General features: G+C 39.3%; 1 protein-coding gene across 1 annotated transcript; it reads left to right on the top strand.

Moving 5' to 3' along the window:
- Positions 1–4,629: 4,629 nt before the first annotated feature.
- Positions 4,630–21,074, top strand: RRP15 (ribosomal RNA processing 15 homolog). The gene is made up of 5 exons (XM_053459596.1): positions 4,630–4,722; positions 8,428–8,684; positions 10,052–10,149; positions 10,768–10,960; positions 20,829–21,074. The coding sequence occupies exons 1-5, from the start codon at positions 4,683–4,685 to the stop codon at positions 20,955–20,957; spliced, it is 717 nt and encodes a 238-aa protein (XP_053315571.1). The 5' UTR covers positions 4,630–4,682; the 3' UTR covers positions 20,958–21,074.
- Positions 21,075–22,248: the final 1,174 nt, after the last annotated feature.

Here is a 22,248-nt window from a genome sequence, read left to right as displayed (position 1 = left end):
GGATGATTTTAATCCCCAGTCCATCCTTGGTTCCATTTGTTCTGATCCCCTTCCCTTGGTGGCAGCCATTATACCTACAATCTCGTTGAACAGTAAAATCCGTTCAAACTGTGCAGTTTCCATTTACTGCGACAAGAACAAGGAATATTCATAATGTTACTCTACTGAAATGCTCAATCACATTTTATAGGGCCCTTTCAACCTAAGGCATATTTTCAATGTATTCAGTCTTGATAGTTCAAGATAATTAAAACCCTAAGGGGTAACAAATTTAGATATTCATTTGAAAGCTAAAGCTAGGTCGTTTGTTTTCAGTGGTCCCAAGTGAGAGGTCCATCACTGCGTCTCTGCTAAGTACTTTTAATGTAGCACAAAGTGAAATGAAATGTTACCCATCCAGACAAAGGCTAAGATTAAGGGGGGTGTTATTCCTCTAGATCCCAAAGTGCAATCCTAGCTTCTCTTGCCACCATTTTGATAATATTGTAAAAATCACATGTCGAGACCCAAAATGATCCTTGATAACCATTAATCTTTAGTTTTAGAAAGATATCAGTACTGCACCAGTAACTTAACTCTCCCTAAGAGAGCATTTGCTATACATATCTCGGCTATCTGCAGTATTAATAAAATAACCTACCTTAACCTCTTGTTTGCCAAATGCAACACTTCCTTTTAGTGCATTGAAGGAATGTATCGTATTCCATCTTTTTAAGTCCATAAGTATGGAGTTGTATTAATTATTAGGAGGCTAAATTGGCCCTGCATACAGCATAGGTAATATGGAGAGCTCAACTCAAAACTTAATGATTACTGAATCATTCCCCATTCATATATAGTTACTGAGCTTACTTGCTGTAAGATCTGGGGGCCTTAGCAGAACCATGACCTCCCCAGAGGCTGTACTGGCCAGACTCCCTGATGATGACCTGTAAGGGGCTACCTGGTAAAGCCACAGAAGAAAAGGAAGGTGAGTGGATCAACTTATATATTTAAGTGATATGTTTTGGCCCCAGAATTCTAGAGGCTCGTAATGTAAACTGAAGTTCATGAGATGAAATGGTTCACCTAACCTCAACACACCGTTTAGTTAATAAACTATTACTTATTTCAAATAGGGTGTCTTCTTATATCCTCTTTAATCAGCTGCCAAGGACCAGGTATGAATACATCTTGCAAAGAACTCTATTATGGGCTGCTATACTTTGCTGAACCCCCAAGATGGAATTCAAAACATACATTGTATAATAATATTACTTTAAAAAAAAAAAGGTCCACGTTTAATCACATTTTCAATAAATCAAATATGAAATGTAATACATGTATTACAATGGAGAAGAAAAGCCTAATTCACTCAACATGGCCAAATTAGTGAATGTGAGAAGAAATTATGCAGAACTTTTAGAGTCGTAATGATAGACTGTACACAGCGCTGATAATTTACTTAGACGAAGTCCATTCATTTAATTATGCCACTGAACGTCGTGGGCCAATTGGTCATTGTGAGAAATTCCAGGCAAGCTAATCATAGATATATAGAACAGTCCCTTATTGTCCCCAGCGGCTAAGTACTAAAAATGCTACTTAGTGTTCAGAAGGTTAATATCCTCCTTATGTAAATTGTCCAATTTAACATTCAGCAGCAGTGCCATAAATTCTGGCTCTGGGATTTCATTAAACGTATGTTCAAACTAGTTGACCTTAAAGGTTAACAATCACAAGTTAAACAGGACAATTATTTAACTGGCTGCTTATCAAGTGGCTGAAGCTTCTGGCCATTTAATAATCCCGTGAACTTCGCAATTAGAAGAAATCTGAACAAGGCTTCTGATAAAACTGCAGGTCACGCATTCCAGGAGGTTGTCAGATGATAACTATTTATCTGAGCTTGTTTTTCTCTTTTTTTCCCCCCCAGACTTTGATCTGAAAATTCAATTAGGAATTATTCTACATGGAATCATTGTAGGGCTGTTGTACAAAGGCAAGCTGTAGGGACCATATCTTTACATTAAATCCATGTTTGATGAAACAGCAATAGCCAAAGAACCTCTAGACCGATCTTCTCATTACGTATAACTACTCCCTATTGGCCGATTTCAAACTGAAGATGTAATACAACCAAACATCTGTGAGGAACTGCTGTAAGGAGAGCCCAGTTGTATTCCGGTTCCAAGGGTGACTTAACCTGCCTCCCTGACTCGAGAGCTACCATGTGGGACCGGTGACATGGAGCAGTGATTTCTATTGAGTGTTTGCAACTTCTGCGCTCTCTAGGCTGGGAATGAAGAATGAAGAATGAAGAACGTAGTTTTATCTGAAGCAGTGGAGCCCTTCTGGCACAAGATACCCACAATGGAGTCAAGGCGACACTTTTATTGGCTGAGTTGATTTACGGCACAAGATTTGAAGATGACCTAGGTCTCTTCTTCAGGTATGAGCAAACTCTACTTGTATTTCGGCTGTTAACACTGCCTACAGGATGGCTCATGGTGAGCCCCGTCGGCCTATCACAGCAGGTTTCATAAGTCGTATCTATCTGTGCATGCAGAAAGGGATTAACCATTTTTCCATTCACTAATATAAATCAGATCACACAATATCCCGTAGCTGGCCTGAAGTTGATGCACAGAAGCTTGTCTGGTGTATCTTCTATATTCCTTTCTCATTATTTAGGGGAAATTTTATTCAAAGATTAATAATGATCTGAAGCCTGATGTGTTACTGTTGCTATGACCAGACAGGCTAGATACAGAGAATTAACCCCTTAAGGACCAGGCTGATTTTATTTTTTGTAATTTTCTCCTCTCCCATTTAGTGAATCCACATATATTTTTCAGGACAAGAAGGGCTTTCTTCAGATACCATTTTTTTGTGATCATATCGTATAATTTACCATAAAAAAATAAAATATGATGAAAAATAAAAGAAAAAGACTCACTTTTATTGTTATATTTATACTACTTGTTATGTCCTGTTTACCCATTATACAGCTCTACGGATTATGGTGGCACTATATAAAACAATAAATAATAATAATTTCATTACTACTGAATTCAATTCCTAAGATTCATGAGGTCATAAGCCTTTTAGGTGACTCACCGAGCTTCACTCCTGAATTCTACCTGTTGCATTTCACTTAGAGATCAATTTCTTTCTTTTATAGCTTACCTCGTGAACTACCTGATGAACGTCACTGCATTGTTTCATAGCAACTAATGGAAAAAGACACATTGCACCTCTTCTTAAGGACTGGGTCGGGAAGGTTGAGCAGATACGCTTGATAGGCATTGATCCTTTCCCATTGAAAACAATGCATTTTGAGCATGTACATGTACGGGCTTTGTCATTAAGGGGTTACCAAAGCTATTGATTAGGTGGTGCATCTATTTTTTCATGGAAACAATGGCAACCAAATTAGTCTCATTGATGTCTCCTGTTTTTAAAGTTCATGTAAGAGATGCATTTGGAAATCTTTTTGCTAGTCATCCTGAAGATATATGGTCAAATAAAAGCAACAAGTCGTCAGTTGTGTGGGTGATGTCAGAGCTTCAAGGACCTTAAAACTTTGGAAAATGATCATGCTTTGAATTTTAAATATTTATGGAAGGTCGGAAAGACCAAACTCTTTGTGCCGCAGTGATAAATGTGAAGCGTCTCAATGGCTGCAAAGCAGAGAACAGTATTCAGAATTTCCCCTAAGTGCACATTCTAATTTTCTTTATGGAACCAGAGAAATACGGTGCAAGTATGAACCCTTGCGGGAGCGAATTGGATATACGTGAAGCAGTATTTGAGGAAAAGCTGTATACCATCATATATTTTATATTTTAATGGCGCACATAAGTCAAATGTGATAATTTGGCACAAAAAAAGGACAGTTATCTGATAACAGGCACCTATTGCAGGCCTGCTAATAATTACAAAATATTTAAGAGAAAATACCATTACCATACCAACATAATTTTCGAAATGGCCAAAAAGGGCCAACATATTTTTTTAGAGCCAAGATTAAATCTTCAATATCACTATTTGTAACTTACTAAAAATCAAACAACGCCAGGGTATCCAGGACTATGACTGAACTTGCATTCATTTTTTTTGGTCAGGGGATATTGTGATCGTCCCAAATTTATTGGGGAGTTTGACTAGAATTAAGTGAAATGTAGCATATGTCATGGATTACAGCCTGGAAAATACAATAATAAAAAAAATTGTAAGCTTGCGAGAGGGGCCCTCCTTACCTAACGTATCGGTTTGTCTTATGTCTGTCAGTTGTGTTTTTGTCAGACGCCTGAATATATGTAATAACAACAACAAGAAAACTTTTTATGGCCAGTTACAGTCCTTCGGAAATAGGTACATGGGCAGTAATTTTATGATGTGCCTATTTAGTAAACGTAACATAGCTGTTTAAAACACAAATGGGATTAAATTACAGGAAAATTGCACAGGAGACCAAAACCATGTCCCACTTCAGGAAATTTGGCAGCTATGAATAAAAAAACACGCCACTGCCTTGTCGGGCTTAAGCAGACAGCGTGCCAACCACAAGATGGCGATCGCTGAAAAGTCAGTCAGCTTCATTGGCTGCTGACGGCTCACGACCTATCCGGTGCGGAAGTAGTTCAGTGTGCCGCCCAAACCGGAAGTAGTTGCACGCACGTGTTACCGCTGTGGGAGCTATGGAAGTGGTTTCAGCCGTCGAGCAGTTTGAATCTGCGGGTAAGACGTGTAGTGTGCTCGCTGGTTGAGCAGCCTGTCTCACGGCTGGAAAGATGGGAGACTCTGGGCGGTTTGCAGTGAATTTATTAAGCTGCTTTACGCTGTTGGGTTCCGGCTTTCTGCTGTGTATGTGTCCAGCCGGCCCCTGTGTAAATGTCACGTGACAGGGGAGATCCAACTTCGGTGTAAAGCCTAGGATGTGATTTTAATCTGATTTTATAGTGCCTACCTTTTCGGGAGGGGCAGTCCCGCCTTGAAACCCAAAACCTGTGCACCCTTTTTCCTCCCCTTGCGTCCCTCTCTTCTAGGGGCTCGGACTGATTATTAGGATATCGCAATTATTTATAGTAATACAAGTCACATCGTGTTTAGTAAAATCAGAAAATTGTTTATAAATCAAATTTGGTAATATTTATCCTGTGAAATCTCCTCTGGGGGTTTGAAATGTGTTTTTGTGTAGCATGGTGTGTGTGTGTGTGTGTTATAACAGGGCGCAGCGGCCATAGTGTGTTCTTTGGTACCCAGATGTGACCCTACCTCTTACACTGATGTCCTGAGCGTTGGAGTGTTTGTGGTGTGAGGCAGCCTTAAAAGTCTCAGTGCGAGTGTGTATAAGATGTATAGCATGGTGCATAGCTGCCAACAGTCCCATACAGTCTCCCTAGCCGTCCCTTTAACCGGACCCCCTAAAGCCAAGGAGTCATGCTTTGGTCATTTGCGATGCCGACATGGAGTGCTGTACATTTTTGTGCTTTTGTCCTTATCATGCTCTTCTATTTATTTCTGGCTTCTTGAAGTATGAGTGTTGAGTATATAAATTCTGTGTACGCTGAGAGGTTGTACGGCGCTGTGGAGTATGATGGTGCTATATATATATAACGATAAATAACCGCGGTAGCTTGGCTACGTAGCTGTTAACTAGTGATTGTGTAGTTTACCTCCCCAAACCTTTAATTTTTGCGGAGTGCCTTAATTATGCCCGTTCCTCCCGTTTTCAGTCCCTTTCCTGCAGATACTGTAACCGTGTTTATCTGCATATACGTCCGTCTGAGATGTATGCACCATAATGGTATCAGAGGGAATACACGCTTATCCTAATATCTTATATATATATATGAATGGACGGCCGTGGCTAAGTGTCTTTAAGGGAGTTGTGCCCGATCTAGTTAATCTGGGAAGCGTTTTTTTTAACCCTTCACTAATGCACCCCCTGTAGCACTTTGTATCTGCAAACATCCGGACGTGTGTAGGTATAGGGAGTGCTGTTGTTTCATGCGTGACGTTAGTTCTGAGTGATGTTGTGGTCTGGCTCATTGCAAAATATGCTTGGTAAAAAAAATATATATATATATTATTAAAAAAAAAATCCCATTTGTTCAGCTGGCATGATTGGCGGTGAGGGTTTTATTTGCACAAGAAGCCTTCTGCTTTCAGGAGTCAGCCAGAGGGAAGATGAGACAGGAATGTCAGTTAGTGGCTGCATTATCTTAAGACATGCAGCAAAATGCATTAAAGTCTGTGCAGAATTAACTCAAGTATGCATTTTACTTGACAATTGGGCCGAAGTGTTCTTTTAACTCCTCACTGGATCCAATCTTCGATGTATGTTCCATTCCAGGCTCGGTTCCATTGCCCACTCCAAGTACTGACAGGGTTAATACATACATCTACTACTTGCTAAGACAGTTATAGAGCTGTTTAAATGTGTATTAAAATATATGGACTATTTGTTAAACAGGCATCCTGGCCATCATATGCGCTTTAATGCATGAAAGCTGAGTGGTCCCTTGGTGTCCTGCTTGCAAATGCCTAAGGGGGTTCCGCAGGTTCCTCCCGTATGCGTTTACCTCTGCCGAGCACATCTACTTGCGTGTGATGTACTTACCACCAGTCTGCTCTAGATCTGGCTTAGCGGGTTCCGCAGATGGGGCCTATGGCATGTGCGGAAAGCAGTCTCATTAATCGCAACAGGAGCGCTTCCCTGCCGTCGATGAGCTGCTCCGAGCAGCCAGTCGGTAACCGCAATTTTCGGAGAGGAGGAGGGCAGCTGCGGAACTATAATATGCTTTAGTCTTTACGGGGGGCTGTCAGGGCTCTTTAACAGCCCCTTTAAGCCTGTGTAATGAGATAAGCATTCGGTCAGCTCTGCCGAAAACATTTTCGGTTAATGCTTTCCCTGTCTTGGGACCACCTAGTACTTCACACGCAGGGCGGCTGAGCGCAAAGTGGACCCAGGCAGAGAACTGTTCTGCATTAAAACAGAACATGCGCAGCATTTGAAAACCCTATCTGTAATGCCAGGTAACCGTTTCCCTCTGCCTCTCCGCAGGAAAGGTTTTTTTTTTTGTCCCATCTGTGTGTTTTGTGAGGATATCCATATTCTTACAGTTCTGTAAATCTGTATTTGATTAAATAAGTGGGTGCGTTCACGATATTAAATGCAGGCTCTTAGATATATCCTACGTCCCCTATTACATTGTTCCATTTCGTTATTATGCAAAGTGTTTTTTCCTTTAACTGTTCGTGGTACGTACACCTTTTAATAGACGCAGTGTTGGGAGTTGTAAATGTCAGTGCTGGTGTAAAGTATTGATTGAGGAAATGTTCCAGCCAATGCCGTTGTTTAACATCAATACCAGCAAACCATAAAAAGTTATCTTATCACCATAGTCAAGGCTTAGATCTAATGTAAGTGGACAGTCTCCCAGCAGAAGTAGTAGAGGCTAATACAGTGAGGGAACCTTAACGTGTATGGGTGTTATCTAAGACAATACCAAGATCTGATTAGAATTTGAGTTTTTGTATCAAGAAAAATAAGACTGAATGGTTCTCATCTGCTGTCAAACTTTGTCCCTGTTCTAAAATATATATCTATATATCATGCACACTACAAACTATGCCTTGTTCTGCCACTAGATGGCAGTCTAGAACTTCTATTTTCCTATTAAGCTGCCCTGTCAGTTAACCATCTCCTGAGTGCAAGTAAGCACTCAAAGGTTTACTTTTTGTTACAGGACTTTATGGGGGGGGGGGAGAATCTATCTAGTGGTAGTCAGAATGTGTGTTTTGTTTTTTTGGGTTTTTTTTGTAAGATTAAACTGAGTGTAAAAAGTCATATTATTGTATATTCGGATTCCTCTAAGATTGTAGGGAACATCTGTAGCAGTTTTAGAATGGTTTCCCCCTTAAGGTGTTTTTTTTTTTGTTTCCATATTTAATATTCTGTATATAGTTTCCTAGTTAATGTATTCAGCCAAAAGATTACATTCTGGAACATAATTGTGAAGAAAGTTAGTCTATCTTTATGTATCAGAAGAGATTTTGAGTCATAGTTGGTAATGGGGATCTTATCGCCCAATCGACATGGTCATTTAGTAGTTGCTGTGCTACAATCTAAGGTCATCTTAATTAGTATGCTAGTGCATTTGTTTTCAGCCTATATAATCAATGCAACAATATAGTGTCCTATGGGGGGCACTGTTACAATTGGGGCTATCTTATCCTTTTTTATGTCTAAACTCATGTGCTTCCTGAGTCAGCAGCTAGTGTGCTGGAGGGATGATTGACTTGAATATACTTTTTTCCCAGGGATCGGTGAAGCCAAATGGCTGCATCATTAATCCCTTTCATTAATGTTACTTTCTTGGCTTCTGCTTTCTGAGTGTGTACATCCATTAACCTCCACCTTTTCTTTCTGAATATCAGAAGGAAGTTCCGATATCGAAGAAGACTCCTTCTCTGACAACGACAATGCGGAGTCCGACGATGAGGTCGAGGATACAAAGGACGCAGATGAAGCAACGACCGATGCCGACCCCAACAAAGGTTGGGCAGACGCCATGGCCAAAATTCTCAACAGGCCTATATTGGCTAAGAAGTCGGGCACCATCCTGGTCAAAAGCAAGGCCCTGGAGAAGGAGAAAGAAAAGGAAAAACAGGAGAAGCTAGAAAAAAAGAAACAGGTGGGTTATACTGACAGCCGGCGGCTTATTTTAATTAAACCATGGGGCGGTGGACAATTTCAAAGGAGTCATCTAAGCCGGCGATGCGATGGTTATCGTAAAGAATTCATTACTTTGACATAAACTAAAAACTGGCCGAGGTACGAGGCTTTGCCACTGGTGTACACAAACATAAGAACCTTTATCAAGGAGGTTCTATGGATAAACCATTGGGCAGTATTAAAAAAAAAAAAAAAATGGTTGAAAAGAGTTCTATTTTCTGTAAAAACTGGTGTGATGATAATTTACTTTTTCATTTATTTACCAGTGATTTATTCCAACCGGTAATTGACCAGTAAATGCTACACAGGCCTCATTTTCTTTATAGACCCTGTGTTAAAAAATAAAACGAGGAGAATGTCTTCGTTAAGGCTGAAAATCAAATGTGTGTAATTGTGAAGTCAACAGTGAGAATGTAGTAATTTTTTGATGAGAAGCCAACACTTGGTCATAAATTCATAACAAGCATTATAAAGGTAGAGCCCATGAAAGAGTGGTTTTATGCCGCGCAGCTGTATAATAACCTTTCCATGAGCCGAAAACTATTAAAAAACAAGCTCTTTAATGAAGCAGGTAATTTTTTCCTAAAAAGAAAACATTTTGCTGTAGAGCTGCGAGGGGGGACATGACTTCATACGTTCTGCTGCTGGTGGGACGAAGAATTCTCAGAGAATAAGTTAATATGTGAAGCTGCAGAAACTCATCGGTGTAGATTCCTAACCTTCGTGAAGAGGACAGCTGTCCAGTCCTTTGTTGAGGATGCCTCGCGTCCTTCACCAAAATACCGCCCGTCAGTAATACAGAAGAAGAGTTTAAGGCAATAAATGTGCTTTTATTGCAGCAAACCTAGATAATGAATTGTTCAACTCACTTGGTCACCCTACTTTATAATAAAATGCTGTAGAAATTTCTTATTTTTTTTAAATTTTATATATTGTTTTCTTTTAGTCTTGTGTATTCATTAAAGATTCATTATTTGTTCTTTTACACCAATAATGTTAACCGCCATAAGAAAGTGATCTGCATATTCTTACAGGATCATTTTATCTTTTTTTTTTATTATTTATTACATTTTCTTTTAAAATGTGTTTTATAGACCTCAACCCCTACATAAGGGGGCAAAGTGTCGATGAGTCTGCCACGGCCATGTCGGGCATACCTGAAAATGTGTATTTATGCGACTTTGACCGCCATTCAGAGCATATCGTATTTAGGCGGCGGATAATAGGATCCAAGTTATTTATTGCTGTATTTTAAAGCTTACTGTATCCTCGTATGTCACGCTTTTCCGACACTTTATGTTCCCTCATGTAACATTTCTTGCGCAGCTTGATAAAAAACGCCAATGGGAAATGATGTGCAGAGTGAAGCCAGATGTGGTCAAAGACAAAGAAGTGGAGAGAAATCTGCAGAGAATTGCCACAAGGTAAAAATATATATATTCTATTTTTTTTTTTCCTTTAAAGTCATATTGCGCGCGATCCATAGTCTGTTTCTAATAAGAGACCTTTTCGGGTCGGACAAGAAGGAGCCAAATGATTTATGTCCCATACGAGGTAGGAGTTGAAGCGAAGGTTTCGATGTGACGACAAAATTAATAGAATGCTTAATGTGCTTTTCTTGGAAATATGATTTGAAACCTCCATCAACGTCTTCGTGGTTTGAGAAGCTCCCTGGCCTGGTTTACGGGACTCTGGGTAGCGTTGTAGACTCATCCACACCTAGAAAGGGTTAGAACATTGATCCGTGGAAAAGAAATTGTCCAATTGCCTTTTTAATGCTTTTTTGTAAATTCTGAATTTTTAAGCCCATTTTTTGTATCCTAATATACCGTATTGGCTCACCGTTAAAATTTGATGCTATTTTAGAGAAATTACTCTGTTATATGGCATAATTTACATTATTTCAGCTGGTTTATTTTTATTTTGAAATTATTTATGCTTAAATATCAATTTGTGAGATAATTGTGTCAAGGGATTACTACGTTCCTGGAAGAGCTTTGTACTCTCCATTTATTTCTCGGTTGGGTTTCTCCCTCCCTCAGAGGCGTTGTCCAGTTATTTAACGCCGTGCGAACTCATCAGGGTAACATCAACGAGAAAATAAAAGATGTCGGAGGATCGGAAAGAAAACGTAGCAAGCTTATGTCCTCCGTCTCCAAGAAGGACTTCATCGATGTTCTCCGAGGAAAAGAAAGTAAAGCGGATAATAGCAACGAGAAGCGAGCGGCCAGAAAGGTACGGCTAATTGGCAACCCTTAGACCCGCCTGGTTTTGTTAGGTACACAAACAAAGCTAAGTTTTAAAAGTGGCAAAAAGTAAATATTTTACCTAAAAGGCCCCTTTTTATCAGGTACCTGACAGTTTTTCATGCATACTGGCCAATCTATCCAACATTAGATCAGCTGCCGGCATGGAGACTCATCTTTTTTTCTTTTCACCTGTTGCTATGGTACCAAGCAGCTACCTGCTCCATGCATCAACCCCAATACCCAAGCATTGGTCTTCTATCTGTAATAGAAGTCGCGCTGTTTGGACGTACCGGTACGTGCATAGGGGACTGAAGGGAATGAAGAAAGTTGTCTGTTAGCTCAAAAGGCTATAGAAAGGCTTTACCTTCAAAACCAAAAAACCTAATATAGTTGTGTGTGTATATGTATGTATGTATGTATATATATATATATATATATATATCAGTTTCCCTGTCGGATTTTGATTACACATCTAAATCAAGTTTATCATATTAAACCTTTAATTGGAAGCATAACTGTTACCATATATTAAGAAACGTTGAAGCATGTAGTGAGATTTAGCATGCCCTGAATACGCACAAACAAAAACCATATGACGATATGTTTATGCCGTAATAATAGGATCAAGCACTTCTTTGCTGGCATACAAAAAAAAGCGCTCAGAAGCAACCTCCCCTGACCTCCTCCCCAAAAAAACCTCATAGAGGTAGATGTGGAGCGAGTGAGCTGTTCCACCCGCGGTCCCGAACATCAAAGTGCCGACTCAAACACCGGAGGCATTACTCTTAAGTGTTCCTGCAGCACGAAGAGGCGAGCATTGATTTTCCAAATCTCTTATGTTACAGAATATAAACCACATGCGCGTTTTCCAGGGGCAAACCTAGGCACAGATTTACGGGAGTTCAAATGGAACGCAGAGAATATGTAAACGGGTTCATTATTAGAAACATTAGGTCATTTGTGTGGCCGCTTGGTGCCAAGTCAATTTAAAGGGGAGGGCAGCAAAAAATACCTTGCCTACTGTGCGATTTTGGAGAGGCCGTTCCGTTTAATGTGGCTTAAAAGAAAAATAAGATCTGATGACTTGCCAGTTTGTTTCCATTGCGAATATCGTGACCTAACTAGGTGGTACACATCTAAGGCTCTGCTATCAAGCAAATGTTTTTTTTTTTTTTTTTTATTTTATTTTAAAAAAAGCTTTAATTTACTAAAATCTGTTTGTATTGGTGTCCTAGCTGTGTAATTCCTGTGTGGCCCTCGGGGATATGGGATTAAGAGCTGGGGGTCACTGGTTTGGGGGTGCCTTGGCTGTTGAATTCTCCAGCGATTGGGTGCTGCATAGGACTGTCACGTGGACAGTTTTGGTGGCTTTTAAATGGATTCACAATAGTTACAAATAAATAAAGAAAAATGCAAGAATTTTTAATTAAGAAAAAAAAGAAGAAATAATTATATATATGTGTGTATATATATATTATATACACACACGCTTTGAAGAACTGGTCCACAATTTTAGGTCAACCCCAAATTCACTAAAGCTGCATATTTTAACATATACCGGGGGTCACAGCATCCAGAAATGTTTGGTCTCTTGGATTACTGTTACTCAAATATTTATCTTTAAGCATTAAATGTCTAGCACTCTTAATATAATTAAAAAAAAAATCCCATCATAGAAACTGTTTCCAATGAGGGCCGTCAATACGAACCGAATTTGTTTACTTTGTAACAGAAAACATTCTTTTCCGTTTGAATGTAGAGTTTTCCATTTTTTTGGGGGGTTCTATTTTTGGTTGTTATTTCCAGCAGCATTTCCTTCTGCAAACAGTTGTTGTTGCTAAGGATTATAATGCTTTTTGTGGACAAATGTCCTATTTTCCCAAATTTAACCTCATTTGGAGTGTAAACATCCTCTCGCACGTGGCAGCCATGGTATTTAAAAAAACCTAAAGCTGTAAGTGAGAAAAGGCCGAAGAATATTAACATTATGCAGCAATTGTACGCTTTCTTCCGCTGCGCCTGCTGCGAGAAAATGTTGTCTGATCGGTGGAGGAAAACTAAGGGGGGCGCTCTAGTGTCCCAGGGAGCCCCATAAACAAACAATGAAATTATTTTAACCCCTGCTTGAAGCAGCCAATCGGTGTCAGGAAAGAACTCCCATTGAAAATCTGGCTTATCATTCTGCTTTTTTGTTCAATCTGGAGGAGCATTTATTTTTTATCGCTTTACTCACACCGCGCCTTTTTAATTGAAGCTGTCCACCTCAAAGTTGGTTATGGGAAACTTTCCAGGTTCTTTATTTTGGTTTCATTAACTTCTCACTTTTATGGTCTCCACTTTCTTTGGATAAAATTAGTTTGAAGGCAATCCTTTTTTTTTTTTCTTTTTTTTTGCGTTTATACATGAAATTGGTATAAGTTTTGAGGTTTTTTTGGTCATCTTATGTCTTTCACTACTTGTTTTAGACTAAGGGTAGGCGATGGATTATTCTGTTGAGATCGTTATGCGAGTGTTTGTACCACAACAGCAGGATAGCTAAATAGGTTTGTCTCATCGATGGCTGTCTTCAGTTGAATTCTCGTTGTGTTCTAGGTTATAAAGATATAACATACTGTGTTCTTGAGTTGACAAGTCTATAGGATAGTCTTTGGGTAATATGAGAGAAGTCCATAGAACATGGGTTGACTTTCTTGACTGATTTAAGATGCATTCTATTGGTTTTTTTTTTGTTCTAAGGATGTTCCATGTCCTTCCACTTATTGTGCTGTGAATATGCGTCCATCCCTTAACTAGTAAAACTTTCCTTTGCTCTTCTGGGGTGTCGGAGATCCAACAGAGAAGTTGATTGGTAATCTTATTTCACAAGATGTGGCAAAGTTTCTGACTGAAGAGGCCAGAGATGGATAACCCTCCCCAACCTGAAAATCAGCCTCCGTGTACATTATCCTTTTCCGCGGGGCTCAATGGGGTTTGTTCAGTAAACCATACGTTGAAATGTTTCATGTCGCCCAATTAAACGTATGAGGTTCTTTTACTCTTCCTGTAGGGGAATCGAGTTAACATTGGTCCTTCATAATCTTAATACAGGATGCGAATACTTTGAGGAAGTGACAAAGTAGTATTTTTTTCATTTCATCGATTTCCTAATGATGGCTTTAATGCCCTACATATGAGGCGAAAGAACAACAAAAACTCAATATTACAAGTGAAAGGAAACCCTACCGTACTCGGCACTGCCTGGCGTAGCTTCAAAGGAAACAGACCACCCCCGTTCATCTTCAAAACAACGTATCCTCTCCTCTGCTGCCTTTTTTTCTCTTCCTGCACTCTTTCTGTAAAGTTCCTCCACCTTACAGCTAAGCAATAAGTAGAAGAGCTTTCCGATGAAAGGTACTACTAACCAACAGAACAACATTAATCTAAAAGTCCTGGGATTTACCCAAACGTGCCATTAAATAACGTCGCTTTATGGCAGAACTCATTATCTATTGTCATATCGTACACATCCTAGATCCCATGTTTGTGATATAGATATATAGATATATATATATATATATATATATATATATATATATATATATATATATATATATATATATATATATATATATATATATATATATATATATATATATATATTATACCCTACACCTTTCACTGTGATGAATATATTCTTTATATACTCCTCCAGCCTCTTCCCAAATGAAATGTAGAAGGCTTTGCATGCCCAGATGGAATTAATTATATTTTGGAACGAAGCCCACGACCTAGTCTTTCATATCTCAGGAACTGTTTATCAAGGTACTGCTTTATCCTTGTTCAACCTACTGGATTTTTTATTTTTTTACTTTTTTTGGGGGTCTTTTTATTTCTGGGGACTTTACTTAATTCCAGCCTTTTGGGTAAAAAGTGTTTCATTTGTTCTTCATCCTGTGGGACTAAGAAGTCTTTCAGCTGATCACACGCACTTAGATGGTTAATACGTCTGCACCGTTACACCATGAGGAGCCGCACTGAACGGTCCATTTCTAGTCTTGGCATGTGTTTAGTATTATGGGCTTATAATAATTATAATTGAATAATGCGCTATTGGTTTTATGCTTAGTGGCCTACTGAACAAGATGTCCTGAGGATTTAGGACGCAGCAACCATGTTCTAGATAAGAATTGCCCAAAATAGGAAATGTCTTTGTATTTCTTATGCGTTTTGTGTTCTTTAGAGCTCCAGAGAAATACAGAGAGTCTCGTTTGTATGAACACTGTATAGTAGAAGTCACATGGGAAACATAATTGCTTATCGAGCATTGCCCCCGATGCTGTAATACTGTAATATCGGTCGACATTGACAGGTACTTGGTTGTATCTCGTTTTGCTCCAGTAAGATGCTTTTATCTGCAAAACTGGAGGCCGCCATTTTTGTCAGTCATGTGATGTCTTGGGTAACTACCGGCTCACACACCACATTGAGCTGATACTTTATGGCCATGCTAATGAAGTCTGTCCCTCCATAGACTTTCATTTATCGGAGCGGTTTTATTATATATATATATATATATATATATATATATATATATATATATATATATATATATATACATACATACACACACACACACACACACACACACACACACACACACACACACACACACACACACACACACACACACACTTTATATAAAATAATTTCTGATGCTGATATTTTTCTCATGGGCATTTAACTCCAGACCTCGTGTAGTGTTGAGATGTGAGATGCCGACAGTTGTTGCTGGAACACAAATGATTTACTATTTTGGTTGGTTATCCAAAACCCATTTTGCGTTTACAGCTAGCGAGTGGCTATAACCCGAAATTCTATCTTATTACCAAGCCCATGCACGCTCGCTTTTTCTCGGAATACTCTGTTCTGTGATGTATTATAGGGAATGTTCCATGTGTTTGGTTTTTATATGGACGGGTGTATCCAACACATTGTCAATCATTAATTCCCAATGAACTCTTTTAGACCCAAATGTTCCTCAGGGTGACGAAATAAATTGAGTTCCCGTGAATGTAACTGTTGGAACTTTGCTGGACCCCCCACCTTAATCATCTCTCCCCTGAGATTACAGAATGCATAGAAGCGTTCGGCCCATCTAGTATGACTGTCTATTTCTGATGTAAAAACTTTAATCGGTCCTTCCTTCTCGGCTTAAACTCAGGGGCCATGTGCCAATCCCACACATTTAAATTCCCTCAATGTTTTAGCCCTAACCTCTCTTGCTGGGAGGCTGTTCCATATATCTGCCACCCTCTCAGTAGAGTTGGGGTCTCTCTGTTCGGATTATGGTTCCGCTATGACCGAAGCGCTGAAGATTCTGATGTGTGACATTGATTCATTTTTCACCCAGTACTGGTTATGCTCCAGCCCTTCTGTAACAAGCAGCTGCTTTTGAGCATAACGTGGTGCTAATCCCATGAGCCTCGCTTCTCCCTCCTAGGGGGGCTGTAAGCGCATGCAGAATGGGGTTAATTTGGCAGCCCTGTAACGGGGGGCAGTTTCTTATCACCTGCCACCCTCCGTTCTTCTACAGGTGCAACATAACCCCTTCCCTTCTGTGTCTGTAGGGTCCAACATCCGCGCCTCTCAAATACCCTCCAGGTGGCGAGTAAATCCAGCACCTCAATCCTGTTTCATTTACAAAATATAAATTCCTAGTATAAGTGAGGTTTGATTGACATCGCGGTTCTAGCGGGTTTTCCAAGTAACGCCTTCTCATCTCGTAGCTTACAATAATAGAACGATTGCGTCACGATTGGCACATAAGTCATATTTTTGCATGTACTCCTGTGCGCTTAGTCCGCTGTATATTTTAAATTATTTTCCACCTGGTAATTAAGCAATTTAACCCCTTTATTCTTTCCTCAACACAAAAATAACACAAGGTAAGACTATACCAACAGCTGTAGAAGCCCGTCGGTGTTCTAGCTGTAATATATAATTGTAAAAGGGTTTTTGAAAAATTAGCCTTTTAAACTTAAACTTGGATCAGCGAACACAACGTGCCATTGGAACACAGGAGTGATGGGAGTGATAAAGGGCCATTGGAACACAGGAGTGATGGGAGTGATAAAGGGCCATTGGAACACAGGAGTGATGGGAGTGATAAAGGGCCATTGGAACACAGGAGTGATGGGAGTGATAAAGGGCCATTGGAACACAGGAGTGATGGGAGTGATAAAGGGCCTCTGTACGCCTATGAAGAGATTCCATTAAAAATCAGCCGTTTTCAGCTACAATAGTCATTTACAACATTAACCTCGTCTGTGCTGGATTTCTGACTCATTTCATGTTATTTTAATGGACAAAATCTGCTTTTCTTTCAAAAGATGACATTACTAAGTGACCCCAAACATTAGAACAGTAGTGCTTACCATCCGATCGCTTCCTGGGGCAGGTCTTCTCTCTCTTTAATTATTGAACAAAATCATTTTTCATGTAAGATTTGTTTTTCTGGAATAAGTTTTTTTTTTTTTTTTTTTTTATTTAATGGCCACAGGTTAAGTTTTATTTAAGTCTAATAGTTCACAAGAAGCAAGAGATACATTCCATGGAATTCCCCCCCCCCCATGGTGTGTTTAATAACAAAGCTAACACTCAAATGCAATACTTTTTAATAAGGCGACAGCAAACATGTATTCAAAATCTTAAACGTAAAGGTTTAGAAATATAGCGGTAACCGTCACGTTGGCCATTGTTCCTGGGCTGAAGCATTCTTTCGCTAGCGTTCATTAACTGAAGAGGGGGGACTAATGGGGGGGTCTTTAAGAGCTTGTGGTGGGTGGTCTGGGCTCTTTTTAACCAAAGCTTCAGTAACTCCAAGTGGTTCCATTGTTGGCTGTTGGTGTGTGAAGATCCTTGGCATTCCACGTAAACAAAGGATCCGCGTGAATTGATGGCTGAATAGATAGGATTGCGTTAATGATCTCGCTTGTTTAAACGGTACCTGTACGTGTAACCCGTAAGTAATATCCCCTTTGCCTCCCTTTTTGATCGCATTGACACAGCTAAACAAACATGATGCGAGCTTCATTTTGTTGTGTGGTCTGTTTTAAGCGTATAGACCTGGCAAATATCGGTATAGACGTATCTATTTGGTCTTTAGGATTAATTGGCGGTGTCGCGATCCGTGAATAAAGCGGGCAGTAAGTCCCCTGCGCTGTTATTTTTATGAGTGGTATCTCACAGCGTCGACAATGTAATTGCTCAAAACCATCCAAAAGAAATCAACCCCCCCCATCTAAGACACAGGGACTCGCAAACATATGTTCCAAATCATTGCACACTGATACACATACATACTTCCATTGCCCGTGGTGCCAGCGTTGGCCATGTTCCAGCATGTCACGGATCGTTTGATTTCTGTTGCCCCCAGGCCATATCCCCGCTCGCATTTCTACCATTTCCTGGCAATAAAGTATTTTTTGCATTTTTAACTTTAGAAAACATCATTAACGTGCAATTGTGCAACTTTCAGGAGTTCCACGCAGAGATGGGAATGCTTCCAAACGAATCTCTCTTCGTATGATGGAATCGTTGTCATTCTATTTGATCCTCATTTTCATGTCTCGGTGATGTAGATCTGTTGTACGGCTCGGATGTTGTTCGGTTTATTTTCGCTCAATAGACTCCCTCTTGGTCATTGGTCATCTCTCCGATACATCAAGTAGAACATTTTAAATCTAAATATTCCAGTTATATAGAGCACAATAAACTGCAGCGAGTTGATATTGTGCGTCCTTTGGTCATCTCTACTCTCGCCTTACCTATGCCGACCTAAATTTTTGTAGGACATCTAGGTAAAGGCCATACACTTGTACTGTTAAGGACTACAAGCTTTTTTTTTTATGTTTTTGTCCACGAGCGAAATTAATTTTAAGTTTAAACTTTTTAGGGTAGGAGGTTGTGGCAACGGGTAAGCACTAAAATCTGCTTGAGATTGCTGACCTCTGTAAAATGATGAAGATCCATCGTTAATCTCGGTTCTATGGGTTTTCATAACGTGGGTCACCTATGACCTCATTGCAGGAGAGCTGGTGATGGAGGAACAATGCCGAAGCCGAACGGAGATTAGGATCTAGCAGGTGTTTGTTTAGAAGGCAGGAGACAATAATGACAACGGAGACTTGGCTCTTATTTGGGACAAGCGCTAAGTGCTTGACATTTGTAAACATTCTTAATCCATTTTAACCACTAAAATTGTTAAACCTTAGAATAGATTTTAAGCAGGTCTTCATGGGGGCGGCTGATTAACTTTTTTTTTTTTTTTTTAAAATATTGATCAAAAAAAAAGAGCTTCTTATATTTTAATTGCTGCACACTTAAAGTAATAGCCGTGTCTAGATGATTTTTGGTTTAAAGCGTTTACACTCTCCTGCACATACCAGTATTAAAGCCCACAGTTTTCTATGACTATGTAATTGGTCTACCAGGGATTATTTCCTTATTTTGTCGTGGCATCAGAATTAAGTTGTTTTTTCTATTTATAACCATATATACACACACACGACCACAGAAGAGTTGTCACGTTGCAAAGAAATCGAATGTGTAGCTCCCGGCAGGAACATTCCATGGACATCTTTTTGCTACAAATTAACTCGGGTGGCGTCATAGAAACTAAGATACTGCTCCATTTTGATCTAACGTAATGGTTGTGGCTCGCTTTTCCTAATCTGCAGACAAGTGGTTTTAATTAAAGGGACACAAACCCTAAAATGCATATGATAGTGGTGTCTTTTTTTTTTTATTTTATTTAATTTAACTGTTTTCTACTGAGTTCCAAGGGGTCTTACCGGACCTCAAGTGAAAATACTAAAATAAGTTATCTGTTACCCGCTGCTGGTGGCTGCTTCAAATAGTCAACAGCATGAAAACTGCACTACAGAGAGAAATATATATATATATACATTTGTGTTTGTAAATTGTATATAAAATATGCCCAACTCAACATAAAAGGTGACCGTCTACTGCAATACGTTAAAACGGCCACATGGTGGTGCTGTTGCTCCACGTATGGCGTATGTCAACACACCTGCAGCCAGCTGATAGACTCACATCCGCTGACTCCTTTATAACAAACACTCTTTCAAATGCTTTTACCAAAAGAAAACATTGGTTGCCTAAGCACAAAAGACTTCCTTCACAGAAGACGCATTGCTCGGCGTAAGACTAACCCAGACCCCAAGTCAGACAAGCAGATCTAAAAAGATCAGCTTCACCCTTCCCCAAAATACTGCATATATATTAATTTTGTTTTTAAATATTTTTATTGAAGCCACATTTCCATTGTAGGAACGTGCCAAGAGTGTTCTAATGAATCGGCACCTGGGGGTTAATAAATGATATCATCAGAGTACCCTGCCAAAGATTTTTACAAACTTGACCTGCTCAGTGTTTATTGTGTTCCTAATTTATATACGACAAAAATAACGTGGCCCTTTTATTAGAGCTGGTGTTCCACTTAGACAAAACGCTAATTGCATGCTTAAGGATTCTGAAATTTAAACCAGGGGTCATCTGTCATTTTATTCTGTTCTTCGTCGCTTAAAAGACCACAGAAGAAGCTAATTGAATATTTTTCATTGTCCGACAACAGCCTATCAGTGTCTGGTTTGTGTCGCATGTTATGTCACAGCAAAACTTGTGAATAAACAGAATTTTACATGGTTAAATTGTTTATGGATAGCGTTTGGGTATTCAACAGCACTAGGAATGTTTCTAATGTTATATATTTAGCGGTGTAGGTGGAACAGCACCTTTAATTTGAATTATTTTGTTTGTGTATACATTTATATATTTTTTTTTTTTCGCTCTAGGTTTCAGTGAAGTCTGAAGATACTTCCCAATGGAATATATTGCGTGATGATTTCATGTTGGGGGCGTCCATGAAAGACTGGGATAAGGACAGTGATGACGGGGAGTCCAATGCCGATCCGGAACTCTGAGCTGAACAGGAAGATAGCGGAAGTGATTCTGACAGATAACGTTGCGGAGGGGAAGAGTTTTAAGATAACACGTTATCTTGTTTACTTAAATAAACTCTTCATTCTGTGAATGCATAACATTTTTCAGATGGCATAAATACTTTTTTTTTTTTTTTTTATGTGGAAGCTAAAATTACAATATGTATATAAATATCATTTGCATTGATTATTCTGCTGGATGTTCTTTTTTTAATCCTGAAATATTTTTCAAAATGTTTCATTTTCAGCATACTGAAGTAATGGTGGGTGATCCTGCCAAGGTCACTAAAAGGTTTTTAATTTTTTTTGTCGATTGAAATTGTGAATATTCCGTGATTTAATATTCCATCACTTCAATTGTAAATACAGATCTCAACAGAACAAGAAGGATAATCCATCACAGGGCATCACCTTGGGTGGTAGATGTGTTTTACACAAAAAATAAAATAAGTCTACTGTTTTGTTGGCAGAGCAAGAACGTTTGGAGATCCTTGAAACAAATTCCGGTAGCGTGCTTCAAATTATTCTACTTAAAAACAACACATTGGCTTCCAGCGATGTCTTTCCAAGGTTACCAGGGCTCAATTATTTTATTTAAAAACCTTTTAACCTAATGGATATCAAAGGATGCTAAAAAAAACCATATGAAATAATTTAACCCCTTAATGACAAAGCCTGTACATGTACGGGCTCAAAATGCATTGTCCTTAATGGGGTTAAAGTAGTAATTTTACATCCAACTGGTAAACATTGTGTACAAAAAATAATGTATCGACAAAGCTACATTAATACTGCTATAAACATTAGCGGTGTTATTAATGTAGCTTTGTCGATACGTTATTTTTTTGATGTATGGGTTACTTTTACTAAATCCTTCAGTATTTTTGCCTGATGGATATAACGGCTGTTTGCAGAGTAATCTAATGGGTTTTTATGTATTACAAATCCTGTTTTGCATGCTGATGCGCGAGCGGCCATCTTTACTTGTCCCTCGATCGGTTTGATCGCTTCTACTCTGAAAGCTTAGCAGCCTTGAAAGAAGAGCGGAGGAGGAGCAGGTGTTCAGGACAGTAGTTATTTCTGTTCCTTGCATGCCACCGGAATGCAGATCCTCTTCGGATAAATATTTCTCTGGCGTTTAGGCTACACCAAAAAACAGAAAAAGGTCCTTTTGTGCCCATTGCACATACATTTTAACGATGCCGAGATACCTACATTCCTGGTAGGAGCGCGTCTTTAGAGCTTCCAGGAGCCTGCATTGTACCTTGACGTC

Source organism: Spea bombifrons, chromosome 3 (assembly GCF_027358695.1).
Source record: "Spea bombifrons isolate aSpeBom1 chromosome 3, aSpeBom1.2.pri, whole genome shotgun sequence".
Lineage (NCBI taxonomy): Eukaryota > Metazoa > Chordata > Amphibia > Anura > Pelobatidae > Spea > Spea bombifrons.
Note: the sequence above shows the minus strand (reverse complement) of the source record. Positions and strands in the feature narration are given on the sequence as shown.